At 46.9% G+C, this 21,258-nt stretch overlaps 1 protein-coding gene across 5 annotated transcripts in view; it reads left to right on the forward strand.

Annotated features, from left to right (window-relative positions):
* PTPRN2 (protein tyrosine phosphatase receptor type N2) overlaps positions 1 to 21,258 on the forward strand; it is a 723,182-nt gene that overhangs the window by 265,821 nt on the left and 436,103 nt on the right. For all 5 annotated transcript variants that reach the window (XM_041753464.1, XM_041753465.1, XM_041753467.1 and 2 more), the window contains 2 exons: positions 401 to 554; positions 20,723 to 21,083. In XM_041753464.1, the coding sequence (XP_041609398.1) occupies positions 401 to 554; positions 20,723 to 21,083 (515 nt within the window). The remainder of the gene's footprint in view (positions 1 to 400; positions 555 to 20,722; positions 21,084 to 21,258) is intronic.

Below are 21,258 nucleotides of genomic sequence, written 5' to 3' on the forward strand. Positions count from 1 at the left end.
CACACTCAGACCTCAAACCCCCTTCCGTGGAGACGTCCATGCCCGTGGCTGCGCGAAGCCCTGCTCTCTGCTTCTCAGATTCCCGTTGCACTGACAGTGAGATGTCTGTCAGCTTGTGTCGTGTCCAGTGGGTCAGAGGGGCCACGTTGAGAATGTGCTCCAGGCCTCACCCGCCTTTGGGGTCACTCAGGTCCCCACAGCAGCTCGGGGGGCGCATGACAGATCCAAGCCCATGGCCAGGGGTCACCAAGAGGGCAGGGACTGGCTCTCTAGCCACCAGGTGAGTGTCCTCACTCGGCCCCCACACCATCCGCGTGCATTTCACATGAAGCCAAGGCCCAGGCAGCTCATTATTGTGAACAAGCATATGACCAGCTCGTGGTTCTCTTTTGTTTTTCAGGACGTCAAAGCTGAGCGTGGATCAGGACAGGTGGTATGGCCTAGAGGATGACCGTGCTCTGGCCAAGGCCGTCCAACGCTACCTACAGGCCCTGTCCCAGGCTGTGGCTCTGAACATGCGCCCCAGGACAAAGCACGACCAACCACTGACTCAGGTGACTCTCATGGCTTATTCTGCGGTCTGGGGCATGTGCAGGTTCCTCTGGCATGCACGGGGTTTCTCTCCCATGTCCCAGGCTTTAGGTGGTACACGGAGGGCCTGGCACACACAGACATGTCCTGGACCCTTGTGAGTCACACACATATCAGGAGCCCAGCAGTGGCTGTTCCCCCACCCCCCAATCAACACTGGGCCAGCCAGTGGTCCAGGCCCCTGGGGGGGAGGCTCCTCAGGGTGTCCTCTTCGGGATGAGCCAGGGAGCTGTAGGAAGCTCACCACTAATCACAGATGTGAGCCCTGGAGACAGCAGAGAGGGTGTTTCCACCTTCACCACCTGGACTTGGGCAGCAGTGGACACAGCTCTGTGGGGGTGGCCGGTTGTCCCTGAGTGCCTTGAGCCATGCTGGGTCACACTGCATGTCCGTCCTGGGGACACCAACCGGGGCAGGCATCCCATGTGGTGCGGAGTGGCTGGCGCCAGGTTCCTGGGTAGAAGTTCATTCTGTCCCAACACTGAAACTGCCCTTGAGCCATTTCAGTGTCTTCAAAAGATCATTTTGAAGAAACAGAATGACAACTCTCAGTTAGCTTCTAGGCTGGAAGACTACCGCCTGTGACACTGGGGTTGCCGGGTTTTGACTCACCTGGAAAGAGCAGGCACAGGGTGCTGGCGACCCTCAGAGCCCGCGACCCTCCTGCATCCCAGGAGGGGGTTTGGGCAGCATGTTGAAGTCTAGAGTGACCATGGGCATGTAGGGTATCTGCTGCAGTGTGCACCTTCCGGTTTCAGCGATGGCCACTGGGGATTGACCTGTTTTCCTTCCCGCAAGTGATGCTTGGTGGACAAAGGTCCCCTTCCTCTGAGGCTTCATCAGAAGGTGGTCGTGGCTCCGGAAAACATGGGAGAAGCAACATGGGTACCTTCGTTGATGATTTTCCTGCCAAGAAGCCACAGAAATGATTGAAGCCCACCCGGGGCTGGGATTCTGGGTAGTGGTCACATAAGTTCCTCATAGAGGGCGCAGTGCTGATGAGGCCTCAGAGTTGCCTTCTTGTGGGAGTGATTGCTGAGGGGGGATGTCCAAACCAGGTGCATGTTTTCCTGGGTGCTGCGAGCCTGTGGGGTGAGGTCAAGGTATTGTGGGCTGGGGGTTCCTCCTGAGTCACGTTTCTATGCTGGGTCATGGGAACGTGTTTGCCCAGCTTCCACCGTAATAGCGAGGCCTTGGGTCCCCACAGGTGAGCTGCTGGCGAGAGAGAGTAGGAGAAGCTGGGAGGGCCCACTGTGCCTGGTGTGAGCCCCTGACAGCCTGGACCCTTGGCCAGCTTCCCAATGTGGACCTTAACGCTGAGTAAGCTGGGTCCACTTAACACTTTTTTAAAATGTTAAGATTTTTTATTAATTCACTGATACTTTCTATGAGCCAGGTGCTCCACTGAAGGCTTGGGTGAAGGTTGGGATTGTTAGGACCTCTTCCCGGGGAAGTTGGCAGTGGACGTGGCGGGTGCGATGCCAGACACCCTGGAGCAGATTCAGACCTGGATCCCACCCGTGTGGTGTGGCCTCAGGGCTGCTGCTTGGCCTCTCTGCCCCAGGACCTGGCTTGGAAGTCAGGCTGTAACTATCCTATGGTCATTGTGAGGATTTAGCAAGATGGCACCTGTCGAGCTCACAGGGAAGGCCTCAGCTAATGGTCATCGTTACCTCTCATCATAAATGGTCTTCAGACCCATGGGGAAAGTGGTCAGGAGTCTAGGAAGCATAAGCTGCTCCGTGGTGGGGCCCCCATCTCCTGAGGAGAGCTGAGGACACGGCTGTGCCGACAAGGCTGCTTCCAGCTGCACCCTGGCACGCAGAACCCACAAGCTCTGCGGGTCTTGCTTGTTGACTCCACCGCACATTGGACCTCCAGTGTCCCCCCAGTCCTGAACATGGGTGACTCAAGTCCATACAAATGTAAAATCATCATTTTGTCAGCCCTGTTGCCCCTTGACATGTCTTCGTTGAAAGGGACATGGACCTTCGCGCTCAGCCCTGGCTTCTGCTGGGGTTCCTGGGCTGCTGCAATGGAGACATTGCTGCGTGTGCCTGTGTGTCAGACATGGACGTGGCTGTGGCAGATGGAAGGGCAAGGAAGTCATTCATTAAAAGTTCCCAAGACCCAGAAGATTCAGAAGACACTTGAATGATAGGAACCCGCTGAAATCTGCCTGTGGGATGGTTTACCATGTTCCCCTGACCTTCTCTGGGACCTTCTCTGCTGGCTCCAGGACAGCCACTCACCTCTGTGCCTTGGGACCCTGGTGAAGCCCCATCAGCTGTCCCCGTCCAGTGCAGCTGTCCCTGTGCAGTGGGAGCCTCAGTGTCCATTCTAAACCCAGCACCATGATCCTCTGTAATGTGGTCATCTACTCACTTAGCCTCACACTAAAATGGGGAGAGTCCAGTTTTTAGAATAGAATTTGCTCCCTGGATGTGGAGGGGCATGGGCAGCACCTGGGTTCTCTGCTATCTTGTCTTGCTGTTGGCACCTGCTACGAGTGATCTGAGAGCATGACGTCAGGATCAGATAAACTGCACCAACTGTGGAGCCTTGGGAAGTGGGGCTTCTGAGACTGTGGCAAGGTCTGTGCCACAAGTGTTGGGAGCAGCTGTGGCAATGCCATGGCAGGTGCCCAATGGGAGCTCCTGGGGGCTCTCAGGGTAGACCCAGGGCGTGACCTCCCAGGTAGTAAATAACTGCCAGCTCTGCCTAGTGGGTCCTGGTAGGCCTGGGCGTGTCTGTGAATCTGTAGCTTCCTTACACTGGCCAGTAGGATTTGCTGTGGTGTCTCTCCAGGCCTGGTTCATGTACGCTGTGATTCCACCACTGAGTGTCTGGATGCATATCCTGGGATTGCTCCTGTTCTAGAAGAATGTGTGACTGGTGTCTTTGCATGGACCCTAATTCCTTTGAGAGCCTCTGACTAAGATGTGGGGTGGGCTGAGCTCTGAGACTGTGGGGCCCTTGCCTCTGACTCTACCCAAGGGCCACTGAAGGCATAGGGAGGGGTGGTATCCATCCCTGCCTGTGCTCCATCTCAGGAGAAAGAAATGGGAGAGAGGGGCTGGCGCTGGTCTTACCACACATTCCATCCATTTGACATGGCCAAGTTTGGCTTCCACAGTCCCCAAATACCCACCCAATAGGATGGCCACATACCATGGTTTGTCTGGGCACTTTTCCTCACAGATGTCTCCGGGTGAATCATGAATAAGTGGTTGTCCTACCACATGGCCATTTTAGCACCACAGTCACAAGGACTATTCAGAAAATGAGCACTTGGGGAAAAAAGAAGAAGAAAAGAAAATGAGTACTTCGTGGCATTTTTGGCGTAGGCTTTTTTCTTCTATGTTGAGATAAGTGCTTTTCAGTATTAAAAAATGCATGAAAACTTAGAACTTATTATTTTCTCTGTCCAGTGTAATCTCTCTAATGAAGAAAGCCTGGATAAAGTATGAGAAATCCATAATCAGATGTTACCCATCTACACAAAACACACTTTTTTTTTTTTTTTGCCACAAAAGTATACCCAGTTAAGGCTTTGAGCAGTGTTTTCTGATTTCTGCCCTCTCAAGTGTTGAAAATCTTAGTTGGAAATTTCAGCTTTATACACTCATGATCTTTCAAGGTGCAACCAATTTCCAATGAATTGTTTTATAAATAGTCTTTTCTTTCTGTGTTTCTTTTTTTTTTTTAAGATTTTATTTATTTACTCATGAGAGACAGAGAGGGAGAGGGAGAGGCAGAGACCCAGGCAGAGGGAGAAGCAGGCTCCACGCAGGGAGCCCAATGCGGGACTCCAAGCCGAAGGTGGCGCCAAACTGCTGGGCCACCAGGGCTGGCCTCTTTCTGTGTGTCTTCAAAGATCTAACTCTAGCATAGAGAGAGAAACATTGTGAATTTATTATCTTCAGAGGCATTAATACTCTTTACTTCATAACAGAAGCAAAGGGAGTAGAACAGGAGTGCTGCTCTGTTTTCTCAAGCAGCATCCTTGTTCCCTGGGTGTTGTTGGGGTGGAGGCAGCTCCTGTCTTTATGGACCACAGCAGCATTGGTTAAATGTCCTTGTAAGTCACTCTAGAGAACACAGTAAATTCTTAACTTACACTATGCTGTAGAGGAGATTAAATCCTAAAATCATTACTTTGAAATTGATTTATTTTGTAAACATTGTCTCAGCATTTTTCATGTTCTATAGGCTGTGCTAGGAGCTGGGATTAGAAAGATAAACCCTAGTCCTGCTGCTGGGACCTCACAAGTCCTCCTAGGTAAGGAAAGACACGCAGGTACAGTTAAAGGTGGAGCAGCAAGGCAGTGCAGGGAATACTCAAAATAAAGAAGGCCTGTGAACCAGACGATGAGTGGGTCAGTGAGGGCTTCTTGGGATGGGTACTGGAGGAGCAACTAGAAGTCACTGGATAGACTCAACGTGCAGAATGTCAGGAGACCCCTCAGTCCCACCTGAACAGCATGAACAGGCCAAGTGAGCGACCAATCTCTGCTTTTAGAAAACCTCTTGGATTGCTGATGATACAAAGAAACCAAAATGAACTGAATTCCAAAAACTATTGAGGTCATTCTAGGGGGAGAAGAGGCCCCACTACTTTTATATTGGCTGTAACAGCAGGAGGGGAACCAGCTGTAGGAGGGATGGGAAGAGCATGGCCCCAACTTTAAGGAACCACTGACAGTGCATGGAGACTGGCATGAGGGGCAGGAGCCCCAGGAGCAGCTGCACAGAACACTGGGTGTACAAGAAGACAGCATACTGCAGGGGGAGACTGGGAACACCAGACCCTCCTGAGCACTCTTCAGTAGCCCTTTGGAGGCTTGGGACAAGGCAGAGTAGTAGGATAAGTTCCACTGATGGGGAGTAGAAAGGTGGGGCCCACAGAGCAGTATTGGCTATAAATCAGAGATAGCTCCCATGGTCATAACAGTGGCAGCTGTCTGCAAAGCATAAAGCCATCCTCAGAGTCACACTAGGGCTGAGGTCCCAGCGCTGCTGAAGAAAAGGCCTGATTCCATCCTCAACATAACTATCACCAGTAGGTTACTGAATCTGACTCTGCAACAAAACCAACACCTTTGTCAAGTACATCTCACATGAATTCAGCCCCACAATAGCAGACCAACAGGAGAAGGATCTGCCCTTTCCCAGGGATAGATATTACTTCCTTCATTCTCTATTATTCTTCATATAAAACCCAGCTTACAATCAAGAACAGGGAGACGTGTGAAGGGACAAGATGTGACTCATGGTCAAGAGAGGAAAGAGGCAATAAAAGAATACCCAGATGTGACTCAGGTGTTGTAATGATTAGGAAATGATGCTTTAATAATGAAATATATTAAAGGATTGAGTGGGAAAGGTAAAAAAAAAAAAACATAAATGAACAAGTGGAAAACTGCAGCAGAGATAGAAACAATAAAAGAACACGAAATTGGGATGCCCGGGTGGCTCAGTGGTTTAGTGCCTGCCTTTGGCCCAGGGCATGATCCTGGTGTCCTGGGATCGAGTCCCATATTGGGCTCCCTGCATGGAGCCTGCTTCTCCCTCTGCCTGTGTCTCTGCCTCTCTTTTTCTCTTTCTATCTGTCTCATAAATAAATAAATAAAATCTTGAAAAAAAAAAAAAAAGAACACCAAATGGAAATGCTGGAATCGAAAGCAATAAGATCAGAAATAAAGAATTCATTTGATGAGTTTAGTAACAGACCAGACACAGTAGAGGAAAGAGTCTGTGAATTTCAAGTCAGATCAATAGGAATGATCGAAAATGAAACATAAGAAACATAAGAGGTCCCTGGGTGGCTCAGTCAGTCGAGCATCTGCCTTCGGCTCAGATCATGACCCTGGAGTCCTGGGATTAAGTCCCGCATCAGGCTCCCTCCTCCACAAGGAGCTTTCTTTTCTTCTCCCTCTCCCTCTTCCTGCTGCTCTGCCTACTTGTTTTCTCTCTCTCTCTCTCTCTCTCTCTCTCTCTCTCTCTCTCTGCCAGATAAATAAATAAACAAATAATCCTAAAAAAGGTAAAAAAATGAAACAAAACATCCAAGATACATGGGGCAATATTAAATACTCTAACATGTGTAATTATAATCCCAGAAGGGAAAGAGAGAAAGAGATGGGATAGAAAACGTATTTGAAAAAATAATGCCTGGGATTTTCCCAAAATTGATAGAATATAGCAAAACATAGATGCAAGAAGCTTAATGAACCCCAAGGAGGGTAAACAGAAAACAAAATCTAAGGAAAACCAAAGTTAAGAGATAATCCTAGGGGTATTTCAAAGGGAAGAAAAACATATTATATCTTGGAGAATAATTATAAGAATGAAGTCTTACTTCTCATTAGGAGACCAGAAAACAATAGAACATCTTTAAAGTACTGAAAGAAAAGAAAAAAGCTGTCAATTTAGAATTCTATGTTGTTCAGAACTATAGGTGAAACAGGGAAAATCTTTCTCTGGAAGACCCCTACTACAGAAATGCTAAAAGTATGCCTTGGCTTTAAGAAAAATGATGTCATAGAGAAGCCCATATCTAAAAAATAGAATGAAAATGACCAGAAATGGTAAATTTTCAAGTAAATATAAAAGATATAAATACATAAGATATACAAAATTTTGATAAAGATTATTGGATATTTAAAAGAAAATAATAAAAAATATTGTGAAGTTTGGGGCACCTGGGTGGCTCAATCGGTTAAATGTCTGCCTTCAGCTCAGGTCATAATCTTGGGGTCCTGGGGCCGAGCCCCACGGCAAGCTCCCTGCCCAACGGGGAATCTGCTTCTCCCTCCTCTCTGCTTCTCCCTGCTGCTCATGTGCTCTCTTGCTCTCACTCTCTCTCAAATGGATAAAATCTTTTAAAAATTGTATTGTGGATTTTATAGCTTATGTGGAAGAAAAATATATGGGAACAGGAGCATAAGAGTGATTTTTGAGGTCCTCTAATATTATATGAAAGTACATTGTAATAAATTAAATATATACATTATAACTTACATAGGAAGCATCTTTAAGCAAAAATAGTTATACCTAAAAGTCAATTCAGAGATAAAATGGAATGCTTTGTTTATCCATATGAAGAAAAGAAAGGAAGAGAGAAATGAAGACCTTATGAGCTGAACATAAAACAAATATCAAGAAGGTAGACTTAAGTCCACCCATATTGATAATTTTTTTCCATATTGGTAATTTTATCATACAAATGGACTAAGCCCTCCAAATTAAAAGCAGAGAATTAATAAAAACAGAAAACAACTGTATTCTATTAAAGCTAAAGCACATATAATTAGAAAGACATATATAAGTTGAAAGTAAAAGATGGAAAATGTGTACAATAGAAAATCTAAGTATCAAAGTTGCTATGACTATGTTAATTTTAATCAAAGAACACTTCAAGACAAGAGCGTAATCAGAGATAGAGCAGTTAAGAATGACTAAATGATCAATTCATTAAATGACATAAAAATCTTTTTATGAACCTAATGTCAGCACTTCAAATACATAAAACAAAAATATGAGAAAATCAAAAAGAAAATCAAACGACTATGCCCGTAGTCATTTTTAGAGATTTTAACTCTCCTCTTTCAAGCACTTCCTTTTAAAAAAGATTTTTATTTTTATTTTTATTTTTATTTATTCATGAGACAGAGAGAGAGAGAGGCAAAGACACAGGCAGAGGGAGAAGCAGGCTCCATGCAGGGAGCCCAATATGGGACTCAATCCTGGGACTCCAGGATCACGCCCTGGGCCAAAGGCAAGTGCTTAACCACTGAGCAACCCAGGCGTCAAGAACTTCTTATACAAGTAGATAAATTAACATTAAGGATATAGAATATTTGAACAATACCATCAAGCAACTTAAACTAATTGATATTAATAAAATGTTTGTGTCTAAAAACTGCTAAATACACATTAATTTCAAGTATACACAGTACATTTCCCAATGTAGATCATGTCCAAGGCCATAAAATAAATCAATAAATACCAAAGGATTAAGATCATACAAAGAAAGATAAAGGAAAAGAAAACTTCAGATCATTATCCCTTAGAAATACAGAAGCAAGAATTCTAGACAAATTTTAGCAAATCAAATCCAAAATTATATAAGAAAGGATAATACATGGTGGTACAGGGAAGTTGTCTACATTTGAAAGTTATTCAGTATAATCACATTAACAAGAAAAGGAAAACTATCCAATAGTTGTAAAAGATGCATTTGACAAAAGTCATCAATTTCATCAATTTCTGATGAAATGAAGAGGACTGAATACTTTCTACTTAAAATCGAGAATTAGACAAGGAGGACTGCTCTTGCCTCTTTTGTATTGGAGAGTTTAGCCAGTGCAATAAAGCAAGAAAAAGAAATAAAAAGCATCCAGATTACATGACCATCTTTGCAGAAAATTTGGTGGAATCTACAAAACAACTAAAACTAATAAATGAGAATGGTAATGCCATAAAATGCAATGTAAATGTACAAAAATAATTGTATTTCTATATACTATCCATAAACAATTTGATACTAAAATTATAAGAAGTCATTTGCAGTAGCATGGAGATTATGAAACAATTAGAAATGTAACAGAGTATGTGTAAGGCTTTGTATACTGAGAATTAAAAAAAACATTGATAAGAGTGCCTGGAGAAATTCTAAATTAATGGAATTAATGGAAATAATTAATATATGTCAGAAAGCTCAAAACTATTGAGGTCCCCCTAAGTGATGTATAAATGCAGCACCAAAAAGTGTAGTCGATAAGAGAAGAATTCATAAGTTGGACTTCAAAAGAATTAAAAATTTTCTTCTTTGAAAGATCCTGATAAGAGAATGAAAAGATACAGGATAGGCTGGGGGGAAAACTTTGTGAATAATACACCTGAAAAAGTACTTTTCTCTAAGATGTATAAAGAGCTCTCAAAACATATTAAAATGAAAAAGAGGAGGCAAGTAATGAATTGAGCAAAAGGTTTGAAAAGGGACTTCACCAAAGCAGATAAATGGTAGCAAATAAACTCGAGTGGAATGTTCAACATTATCCATCAGGGAAATAAAATAAAACTATCTAAGGAGCTGCCACCAGGCACCTGCTAGAATTTAAATTTCAGTTGAAATTTAAAAGAGTGTTCATACCACGTGTTGGCCAGGCGGTGGAGACATGGAACTGTTACCCACTGCGGGCTGAGATATGCCCACTCCATGATGCAGCCACTGTCACACTCCTCTCCAAGAGCCATCAGAGCTTTGTCCATTTGAAAACTGAACGTGAAAATTAACAAGACAGGAAACCACAAATGATGGAGAGGATGTGGAGAGAGGGGAACCCTCTTGCACTGTTGGTGGGAATGTGAACTGGTGCAGCCACTCTGGAAAACTGTGTGGAGGTTCCTCAAAGAGTTAAAAATAGACCTTCCCTACAACCCAGCAATTGCACTGTTGGGGATTTACCCCAAAGACACAGATGCAGTGAAATGCCAGGACACCTGCACCCCGATGTTTCTAGCAGCAATGTCCACAATAGCCAAACTGTGTGGAAGGAGCCTCGGTGTCCATCGGAAGATGAATGGATAAAGAAGATGTGGTTTATGTATACAATGGATTATTACTCAGCCATTAGAAACGACAAATACCCACCATTTGCTTCGATGTGGATGGAACTGGAGGGTATTATGTGAGTGAAGTAAGTCAATCGGAAAAGGACAAACATTATATGGTCTCATTAATTTGGAGAATATAAAAATGTGAAAGGGAAAGGAGAGAAAATGAGTGAAAATATCAGTGAGGGTGACAAAACAGGAGAGACACCTAACTCTGGGAAATGAAGAAGGGGCAGTGGAAGGGGAGGTGGGCGGGGGGTTGGGGTGACTGGGTGATGGGCACTGAATGGGGCACTTGGCGGGATGAGCACTGGGTGTTATATGTTGGCAAATTGAACTCCAATAAAAAAAATTAAAAAAAAAAAAAAGAAAACTGAACGTGAATAGTCACGGCCGCTGTAACAGTAATTCCTAACAGCTGGAGAAGCTTGAATGCCTATCAACAGCGAGTGAAGAAACAAGTGGCATGCGACTCAGCAGTTGAGATGGATGAATTATTGATGTGTGCCATAGCTCAGTGACTTTCCGGATCATTATGCTGACAGACAGAAAGAACATGCACATGCTTATAGTTTTATTTGTCCGCAGTGTGAGAAAATACAAAGTAGTGTAGGGGCGACGGAAAGGAAATCGATGGTTGCCCGAGGGTGAGGGATGGACACAGTGGGAAGGAAGGGATATATCGCAGAGGGAGCTGCGATCTCATGGTGGAGCACTTCCCAGGTTTGTCCTACTGTGTCGGGAGGGGTGAAGCAGAGTTACTAGGACTGCCAGCCCACCCCACGCACTCAGCCCTGAGCTCTTTGGGCAGACAACCTACCTGTCTCTGCACATTTGCCCACCTGGCAGGTGTGGAGCATCTGAGGCGTCAGTCACCAGGGCGGGAGACCAGGTGGTGGCCACAACGTGGTATGTTTGCCCACACACCATTTCTCCCAGACCTGTGGCCTGACCCCATCCTGGCTCATGCTTCCACCTTCTGTCCTTAGGACCCCAAGCCAGGTCCTGCCTAGAGCGAGGCAGCCAGCCCAGCCCTCCCACAGCTGCCCTGCTGGTGGGAGAGGACAGAGCAGGAAGCCACGAAGCAGCTTTGTGAGGGGTCATTAGTCCTTGCTATTCTTTCATGTTGGATCTGTGTGTGCAGAAGATCTTCTTTTTCTGTCTTTAGTTTTGATCTAACTTCCCATGTGACCGTGTGAGAGAAGCTTCTCCAGTGTTCTCTGACATTTGTCTGCTTCTCTCGTCTGGACTCTTGGGAGCAACTGGACAGACGGAAGAGCCTCAGCCTTGCAGTGTCAAGCTGACTGCACTTTCTGTAGACTTGTTCTTTGTGAGGATTGAAGTTCCCAGGGATGTTTCGTGGTTTATAGAGGGGGACGTGGAGGCCGAAGAGGCAGAGTGACATGTCCACTTTCAAACTCTTACCTGGTGGCAGAGCCCTGAACTCTCGTCCAGAGTTTCATGTTTAGTCTTTAAGCCAACAATAAGGTCACCAGGTTTCCTCCTCCATACTCCATGGAACAGCAGGTCTGTCCCTTCCTCCAGACAGAACGAGGGTGAGTCTGAAGCCAGGTGCATGGGCTATGCCCCAGGCCCACTCCTCACTTGCCAGGACATCAGCTTTGTCTCCGTAAAATGCTGTGGCTGTGTCCACACCATAGGGTTGTTGAGAGGGTCAAAAAGAATTAAAACACATAAAACCAAAGAACAGCCTGGCAGCAGCACTCCAAGAGCAGAAAGCCCTTGGCGATGACCTGGATGTATCCTGGTGGTCACCCCCAGCAGCAGGCCTCCGACTCCATGCCTCACGCTCATCCCTGGGGACAGGACTGGGGATGCAGCTTTCGGCCTCAGTCCACTCCAGGTAACCTGTGAGCTGCTGTGTGTGAGGCTGTCTGGGCAGGTGCTGGGAAGGACAAGGTACAAACTGGGCAGCAGGCAAAGTGGCTGTGACAGGGGGGAGCAGCAGGGTGGGTGGGGTAGGGAGGAGGAGCAGAGGTGTTGGCTTCGGACCACCTGCTGTTTCTAGGAGCATCCCACACGGGCATGATGCAGGATCATCGCACACACTCCCGATTTAAAACCCATAGCTCATATTACCCTCAACTTTCTGCAGAATTCACTGGTCCTGAGTTTAGAACCAAACATCTCTTCAAGCACATGGAGATTGTGAACTCTGTAAAAAGTGCCTGGGGACGATATTTTTAAGTGAAAGCTCTGGGTCTCAGCTGCAGAGAAAGACAGACCAGTGTGAGTCTCCCCTAAAGGCAGACGTTTCTTTAGTCCTGGCAATGGTGCTCCTACGTGGGGCAGGCTGGCTGCTTGGAGCCTGAGGACCTGGACAGGATAGCCTTCTCTGTGTTGGAGGAAGAGGTGGCAGGGGGGGGAGGGAGGGAAGGAGAGAGATAGGGAGGGGAGGGGAGGAGAGGGGAGAAGACAATGAGGGAGAGAGATAGAAGCAGAGACATTGACAGGGAGGAAGAGACCACAATCTTCCTCTAAGGCCTGAGCACAGAAAAGCACAGCAGGGTAATCCCTTCTTTACACTGATGAATTGGAGGTGGGGGCCTCTGGCCCCCATGGGGATGCAAAATCTTGCCCATCCAGTGGCATCATGGGTCGCCTCAGTAGGAAGCCTGTGGATGGTCCCAGTGTTGTGGGCCTTGCTACTAGCAGCGAGCTCATCTCGATCAAGGGGCTTGTCAATGCTGCCTTCAGGCTGTGAGACAAATGGGGGACACTGCTGTGTGGTCAGAGGAGGCCCAGTCTATTTCCTAATTTGTTTTGGGTCCCCAGCCTATGAGCATACCTGCAAAGCATTGGAGACCAGTGGAGAGACAGGAACCTCGTGCACTCCAGGTTTGCAACGTGAGGGTGGCTGAGAGCCTCCAGGCCTGCCTGGCTGTCTGAATCCATAATTGTACTGACTGGGCCTGGAGTGGGCAGGTGCCGGGAGAGGAGGGAGGACTGATGTCTGCTCTGGTGCCCGGGTACTGGTGAAGCTGGGAGGAAGGGGAGCTTCATGCCCATTTCAGGGGTGGGCAGAGGGGTGCCGGGTGGTCTGTGGCTCTAGGAAGAGCATCAGCTGGCTCCTCACAGCCGCTCTGATTTCCCTCTGACATCCAAGTCGATATGACTGGGCCTCCTTACAAACAGATTTTGAATGTTACATAGTCTGTGACCTAATTCTTACTTCCGTCTGCGGTTTGTCTGAGACCTTCTTTCCCCAGAAGGTAGTCCAGAGATGACGCACCACATCCTGGTGCTGGTGATGCTGCTGATGGAGATGATGAGGGTGCCATGCTGAGGGTGCTAATGGTGGTGCTGCTGATGGAGGTGATGGGGGCACAGTGCTGAGGGTGGTGCTCGTACTGATGGTGATGATGTAGGTGACGAGGGCGCAGTGCTGAGAATGGTGACGGTACTGATGGTGGTATTGATGTAGGTTATGTGGGTGTAGTGATGCTGAGGGTGGAGATGGTACTGATGGTGGTGATGATGGAGGTGATGAGGGCACAGTGCTGAGGCTGGTGATGGTACTGATGATGGTGTTGGAGGTGATGAGGACGCAGTACTGTGGGTGGTGTTGGTACAGATGGTGGTAATTATGGAGGTGGTGGGAGCACAGTGCTGAAGGTGGTAATGGTACTGATGGTGGTGTTGATGGAGGTTATGGGGGTATAGTCATGCTGAGGGTCATGACCGCACTGTTGGTGGTGCTGCTGATGTAGGTGATGAAGGCACAGTCCTGAGGGTGGTGACGGTGCTGATGGAGGTGATGACGGCGCAGTGCTGAGAGTGGTGATGGTACTGATGGTGGGATCATTATGGGGACCGTGTTTTTCAGAGGTGATGAACCGTGGTGGTGGTGTGGATCACCTCCTCCAATTTGTGTGCTGAGCCTGGGGACCCACCCGTTCACTCCCTAATCCTTGGTCTTGCTGGAAGAAGTAAAGTAACTGTTTCCTGGGCTGGACATAGTGGGAGGGAGGCTCAGAGTGGCATGCCGAAGCCACTGTGCTGGTGGATCAGGCTGTCCCACAAGAGCAGTATGCCCCCAGTTTATTCAGAAGTTGGTTCTATTCCTCTCCTGCAGCCTCACTGTGGGTAAAGGACGTGCCAGGATGAATGTCATTTCAGGGCGACATTTGCCGGGCTGTGGTGGCTGTTCTCAGCTGCCTTTTTTTTTTTCAATTTATTTATTTATGATAGTCACAGAGAGAGAGAGAGAGAGAGAGGCAGAGACACAGGCAGAGGGAGAAGCAGGCTCCATGCACCAGGAGCCCGATGTGGGATTCGATCCCAGGCCTCCAGGATCGCACCCTGGGCCAAAGGCAGGTGCCAAACCGCTGCGCCACCCAAGGGTCCCCTCAGCTGCCTTGATCAACGTGTCCTGTGCCAAGGATGCCCTGCAAGATTTCTCTAATGGGTGACACAGAGAATAATGCACCCGGAGTGGCCCTACCATGTGCCAGGAAGTGGCCAACTTTTGTCCCTTTATGTTGCTGATTTCCAGGTTTGGGCAACTATGGTCCTAAAGGGGTTTCAGCATTATTTTAGGGAACCTGACATCTTCGGTTTGTTCAATTCAGACTTAAAACATCTTCAAAAGGGGGAGTGGCTTCTGCTCAGTCAGTCCGTGACTTCCTACTGTTTTTTTTTTAAATAATAAATTTATTTTTTATTGGTGTTCAATTTGCCAACATACAGAATAACACCCAGTGCTCATCCCGTGAAGTGCCTCCCTCAGTGCCTGTCACCCATTCACCCCCACCCCCTGCCCTCCTCCCCTTCCACCACCCCTAGTTCATTTCCCAGAGTTAGGAATCTTCATGTTCGTCTCCTTTTCTGATATTTCCTACCCATTTCTTCTCCCTTCCCTTATATTCCCTTTCACTATTATTTATATTCCCCAAATGAATGAGACCATATAATGTTTGTCCTTCTCTGATTGACTTATTTCACTCAGCATAATACCTACTGTTTTAAAGTAAAGGAAAGTCCCAGAAGGTAAAGTGAGTAACAGCAGTAATCACAATAGGAGCGATTGCCACTGGCTCTCCCGGCAGGCACTGTGCTGGTCATCCCCGTTTTGCAGATGACCCAGAGGTTAAATAAGTCACGCAAGCATGGTTCTTGGGGCTTGTGAGGTCAGAGGTGGGATTTATACCTGGGTGTCCAGCCCCACCCGCCGCTCTCTCCTCTAGGACCTGCCACTGGCGTGAGCCTACTCTTACTGTGAGTCTCCCAGCTGCCGGCGCTCCTACATGTAGTGTTGGGGGCCCTGCCCCTGGGTCCCCTGAGCTCCGCTGAGGACACCATCGTGCTGCCTGTCCTTTGCAGAAGACCCGGTATGACCTGTAGAAACTGATGTTTCTCTGTTATTTCTACAGCTTGCCCATGGAAACACTCTTTTCCCCACTTCTAATTGGGTTCACGGATAAACAGACCCCAAAATAGACTGTTTGTCCCCATCGACTATATGGGTGACGTTCTCAGCAATTTGTTGTGCACGGTGCTCAGCCTGGTTTGTCCCTTACCTGGAGCCTTCCTCTTGGACCATAATTAAAGGCCCTTTGAATGGAAGCTGTGGGTTAGGCTGCACCCATAGCAAAGAGGAGAGATGCTGGTGGGCACATTAATGAGGCACTTGGACACTCTCTGCGGCCCCCAGCACCATGACCTGATGGGGTGTTCAGAGGCAGCCTCTCTGAGCAGGAGCTCGGGCTGAGCTCAGGATTGACACTTGCACCCAATTTGTGGGAAACTGCTGGAGGGGCTATTTGTGTGGTAGCATTTTATTTTCCTCTCCCTTTCCCTAATGAATCTCACTTCCCCCTTTTCTAAAGGAAAAGCAGTTGATTTTAGCTGGTACTTGGACAACTTTAAACCATTGTGATGACCAACACCAAGGAAATACAAACGATTTTAAAAACATATTATGAACAGCTATACGCCAATAAACTAGGCAATCTAGAAGAAATGGACGCATTTCTGGAAAGTCACAAACTACCAAAACTGGAACAGGAAGAAATAGAAAACCTGAACAGGCCAATAACCAGGGAGGAAATTGAAGCAGTCATAAAAAACCTTCCAAGACACAAGAGTCCAGGGCCAGATGGCTTCCCAGGGGAATTCTATCAAACATTTAAAGAAGAAATCATACCTATTCTACTAAAGCTGTTTGGAAAGATAGAAAGAGATGGAGTACTTCCAAATTCGTTCTACGAGGCCAGCATCACCTTAATTCCGAAACCAGACAAAGACCCCACCAAAAAGGAGAATTACAGACCAATATCCCTGATGAACATGGATGCAAAAATTCTCAACAAGATACTAGCCAATAGGATCCAACAACACATTAAGAAAATTATTCACCATGACCAAGTAGGATTTATTCCCGGGACACAAGGCTGGTTCAACACTCATAGAACAATCAATGTGATTCATCATATCAGCAAGAGAAAAACCAAGAACCACATGATACTCTCATTAGATGCAGAGAAAGCATTTGACAAAACACAGCATCCATTCCTGATCAAAACTCTTCAGAGTGTAGGGATAGAGGGAACATTCCTCAACATCTTAAAAGCCATCTACAAAAAGCCCACAGCAAATATTCTCAATGGGGAAGCACTGGGAGCCTTTCCCCTCAGATCAGGAACAAGACAGGGATGTCCACTCTCACCACTGCTATTCAGCATAGTACTGGAAGTCCTAGCCTCAGCAATCAGACAACAAAAAGACATTAAAGGCATTCAAATTGGCAAAGAAGAAGTCAAACTCTCCCTCTTCGCCGATGACATGATACTCTACATAGAAAACCCAAAAGCCTCCACCCCGAGACTGCTAGAACTCATACAGCAATTTGGCAGCGTGGCAGGATACAAAATCAATGCCCAGAAGTCAGTGGCATTTCTATACACTAACAATGAGACTGAAGAAAGAGAAATTAAGGAGTCAATCCCATTTACAATTGCACCCAAAAGCATAAGATACCTAGGAATAAACCTAACCAAAGAGGTAAAGGATCTATACCCTAAAAACTACAGAACACTTCTGAAAGACATTGAGGAAGACACAAAGAAATGGAAAAATATTCCATGCTCATGGATTGGCAGAATTAATATTGCGAAAATGTCAATGTTACCCAGGGCAATTTACACATTTAATGCAATCCCTATCAACATACCATGGACTTTCTTCAGAGAGTTAGAACAAATTATTTTAAGATTTGTGTGGAATCAGAAAAGACCCCGAATAGCCAGGGGAATATTAAAAAAGAAAACCATAGTTGGGGGCATCACAATGCCAGATTTCAGGTTGTACTACAAAGCTGTGGTCATCAAGACAGTGTGATACTGGCACAAAAACAGACACATAGATCAATGGAGCAGAATAGAGAATCCAGAAGTGGACCCTCAACTTTATGGTCATCTAATATTCGATAAAGGAGGAAAGACTATCCACTGGAAGAAAGACAGCCTCTTCAATAAATGGTGCTGGGAAAATTGGACATCCACATGCAGAAGAATGAAACTAGACCACTCTCTTTCACCATACACAAAGATAAACTCAAAATGGATGAAAGATCTAAATGTGAGACAAGATTCCATCAAAATCCTAGAGGAGAACACAGGCAACACCCTTTTTGAACTGGGCCACAGTAACTTCTTGCAATATCCATCCACGAAGGCAAAAGAAACAAAAGCAAAAATGAACTATTGGGGCTTCATCAAGATAAGAAGCTTTTGCATAGCAAAGGATACAGTCAGCAAAACTAAAAGACAACCTACAGCATGGGGGAAGATACTTGCAAATGACGTATCAGGTAAAGGGCTAGTTTCCAAGATCTATAAGGAACTTATTAAACTCAGCAGCAAAGAAACAAACAATCCAATCATGAAATGGGCAAAAGACATGAACATAAATCTCACAGAGGAAGACATAGACATGGCCAACATGCACATGAGAAAATGCTCTGCATCACTTGCCATCAGGGAAATCCAAATCCAAACCACAATGAGATACCACCTCACCCCAGTGAGAATGGGGAAAATTAACAAGGCAGGAAACCACAAATGTTGGAGAGGATGCGGAGAAAGGAGAACCCTCTTGCACTGTTGGTGGAAATGTGAACTGGTGCAGCCACTCTGGAAAACTGTGTGGAGGTTCCTCAAAGAGTTAAAAATAGACCTGCCCTACGACCCAGCAATTGCACTGTTTGGGATTTACCCCAAAGATACAGATGCAGTGAATCGCCAGGACACCTGCACCCCAATGTTTCTAGCAGCAATGTCCACAATAGCCAAACTGTGGAAGGAGCCTCGGTGTCCATCGAAAGATGAATGGATAAAGAAGATGTGGTCTATGTATACAATGGAATATTACTCAGCCATTGGAAATGACAAATACCCACCATTTGCTTCAACGTGGATGGAACTGGAGGGTATTATGCTGAGTGAAGTAAGTCAATCGGAGAAGGACAAACATTATATGTTCTCATTTATTTGGGGAATATAAATAATAGTGAAAGAGAATAGAAGGGAATTGAGAAGAAATGGGTAGGAAATATCAGAAAGGGAGACAGAACATAAAGACTCCTAACTCTGGAAAACGAACTAGGGGTGGTGGAAGGGGAGGAGGGTGGGGGGTGGGGGTGAATGGGTGATGGGCACTGAGGGGGGCACTTGACGGGATGAGCATTGGGTGTTATTCTGTATGTTGGCAAATTGAACACCAATAAAAAATAAATTTATTATTAAAAAATAAACCATTTCAATGAATAAAGTGACATTGCTTGAGACATAAAAACCATCTCAGAGGTGATGTCCAGGCTCCTTTGATGGAAATTGAGTCTCAGGAGGTCAACAGATTTGCTCAAGTTCACATATGAGAACAGTAACGAGAACCCCTATCAACCCTAGTTTTCGGATTTTTGACTTGCTACCCCCTAAATCCCTCTCGGATGACTGAACCCACATATCTTTGAAAATACCCAGACTTGGGAATCTGAACCATGTGGCTTAAATTCAGTGATGGCCGCACATCTTAACTAGATCCCAAGGTCTGCTCACCACTGACTCGACATTGATCTTGGCCCCCCAGTGAGGTGTGTTTAGAAAATGTGAATGGGCAAGATTTTAAAAATGTATGATTCATGGAGCCATTGCAGACCACAAAGGGGGCTCTGAATAATCCTGGGACAGCTATAACTTCCCTGAGAATCTTCACGTTGGAAATGTCTATGTTGGAAATGTCTATGAGATTTTGATGGTCTCATAGTCGGAAGTGGAACAGTGAAATTCCTAACATGTTTATGGCTGTTCCAGGGTGAGGACCACTAGGCCTGGATTTGTCTAATAGCAAGAGTCTGATGAGAAGGTCCCTTCCTGGGAAAATGGACTCAGTGAATGAGGAGGACCTACAGGTGGGGACTCCGTAAGAGGCCTTGCTGGTTGGATCGTGGACTTCGTATCACATCTAGTGGTTAAAAGGGAGACAGAAAGGAGTTGGAGTGAAGTGAAGACCATAAGACAGAGAGGTAGGTGCTTCTACTGAAAGACAGTCCGTCACGGATAGAGAGCTATTTTTGCAGCAACAACAAACACCAGGGCAGGTGAAGGCCCTGGAGAAACCTTTCTCTGCATAAGAGAGAAGGCCATGAAGAGACGCTCCACGTCGTTAACTGTTGGGGAAATGTGAACCACAGCCTCATTAAGCCACCCCATCGCCCCCACTGAGGGCTGCAAGGAAGCAGATGGCTGATGACAAGTGCTGACCAGGAGCAAGGGAGACGAGTCCTCACACTTTGCCAGTGGGAGCGTAACGCGGTGCACCGTGTTGGAATCATCCTGGCATGCAGAGATGCCGTACTACCTGGAAGTTTCATGTCTGGGCATAAATCCAAGAGAATTGGAAACATGTGTCCCCCCCAAAACTGGTAGATGGACGTTCATAGTAGTATTATTCATAATGGCCCCCAGTGAGAAATCACCCCGACTGATTGAAAACGTGCTTTCTCTGTCCAACAGTGTTTTTTCAGCCACGGGAAGGGATGCAGTACTGGGTGTGCTGGGTGCTGGGAAAGGCCACATGGTGTACAAGTCCGTTTACATGACCCGTCCCAAATGGATGACTCCGTAGATACAGAAAGTGGACAGGTGGTTGCCTTGGGCTGGGGGAACGGGGACAAGTGCGAGGTTTCTTCTGGGGTGATCAAAACATTCTGGAATGAATGACCGTGTGGTGCTCTCACTACCTGGATATACTGAAAACACCGAGTCGGGTATATTTTGTGGTCTGTGAATTCCGTTTCCATAAAGCTGATGTTAGAAAACCAGTGCCAGATGGATACGGGCCTTGGAGTTTGGTCTTTTGGGCCTAAGGATTGGGGTGGGCATTTCAGAGATGCTGGTGCCACCTGGAGCCTTGAGCACTGAGGTCAGACGCCCTCTCATATGGTTGACCCGGAGGCTTACCTGCTGTGTTTGATCCTTGGCCCCTGCAGGGTGAGGACCCCCGTGCGGACAGCGTTCTGACCTTCATGGCACAGACCTCTGCCCTGACTTATGCTCCGGGGCCCCGAGCCAATCACCCCGGGGGCCGCCCTTTGTGGACCCGTGGCCAGCTGCAGCCTGACGAGCTCAGCCCCAAGGTGGATGGTGGTACTGACAGGCAGAGCCTGGTTGCTGCACTGAGCACCTCTGCAGCTCGGAAGTCCCCAGCACCCCACAGTGAAGGCGACCTGGGGCCCCAAAACATGCCACGTGCACCCTGGAAAGCAGCAAGGGTCCTTTCGGCCCCGGAAGCCCTGCAGAAATGGCCTTCACCTCCAGGAGACCCCAAGAACCCCCCTGCCTTGGGCGATGGTAAGTCAGCCTCCCAGCCCCCTGAGTTTTTGTTGTTTCTGTTCCTCTGGCACCCGCCCAGGGCCAGTCCTTTGTACTCTGCCCGTCCTGGAAATGGCTTGTGATGTGGCAGCGTTGCCCCCTGGGTCCCGGCTGAAGCCAGTGGGGTGTGAGGAAGGGCCACCCACCCTCCCGT

This window comes from Vulpes lagopus, chromosome 4 (genome assembly GCF_018345385.1).
Source record: "Vulpes lagopus strain Blue_001 chromosome 4, ASM1834538v1, whole genome shotgun sequence".
In the NCBI taxonomy this organism is placed as follows: Eukaryota; Metazoa; Chordata; class Mammalia; order Carnivora; family Canidae; genus Vulpes; species Vulpes lagopus.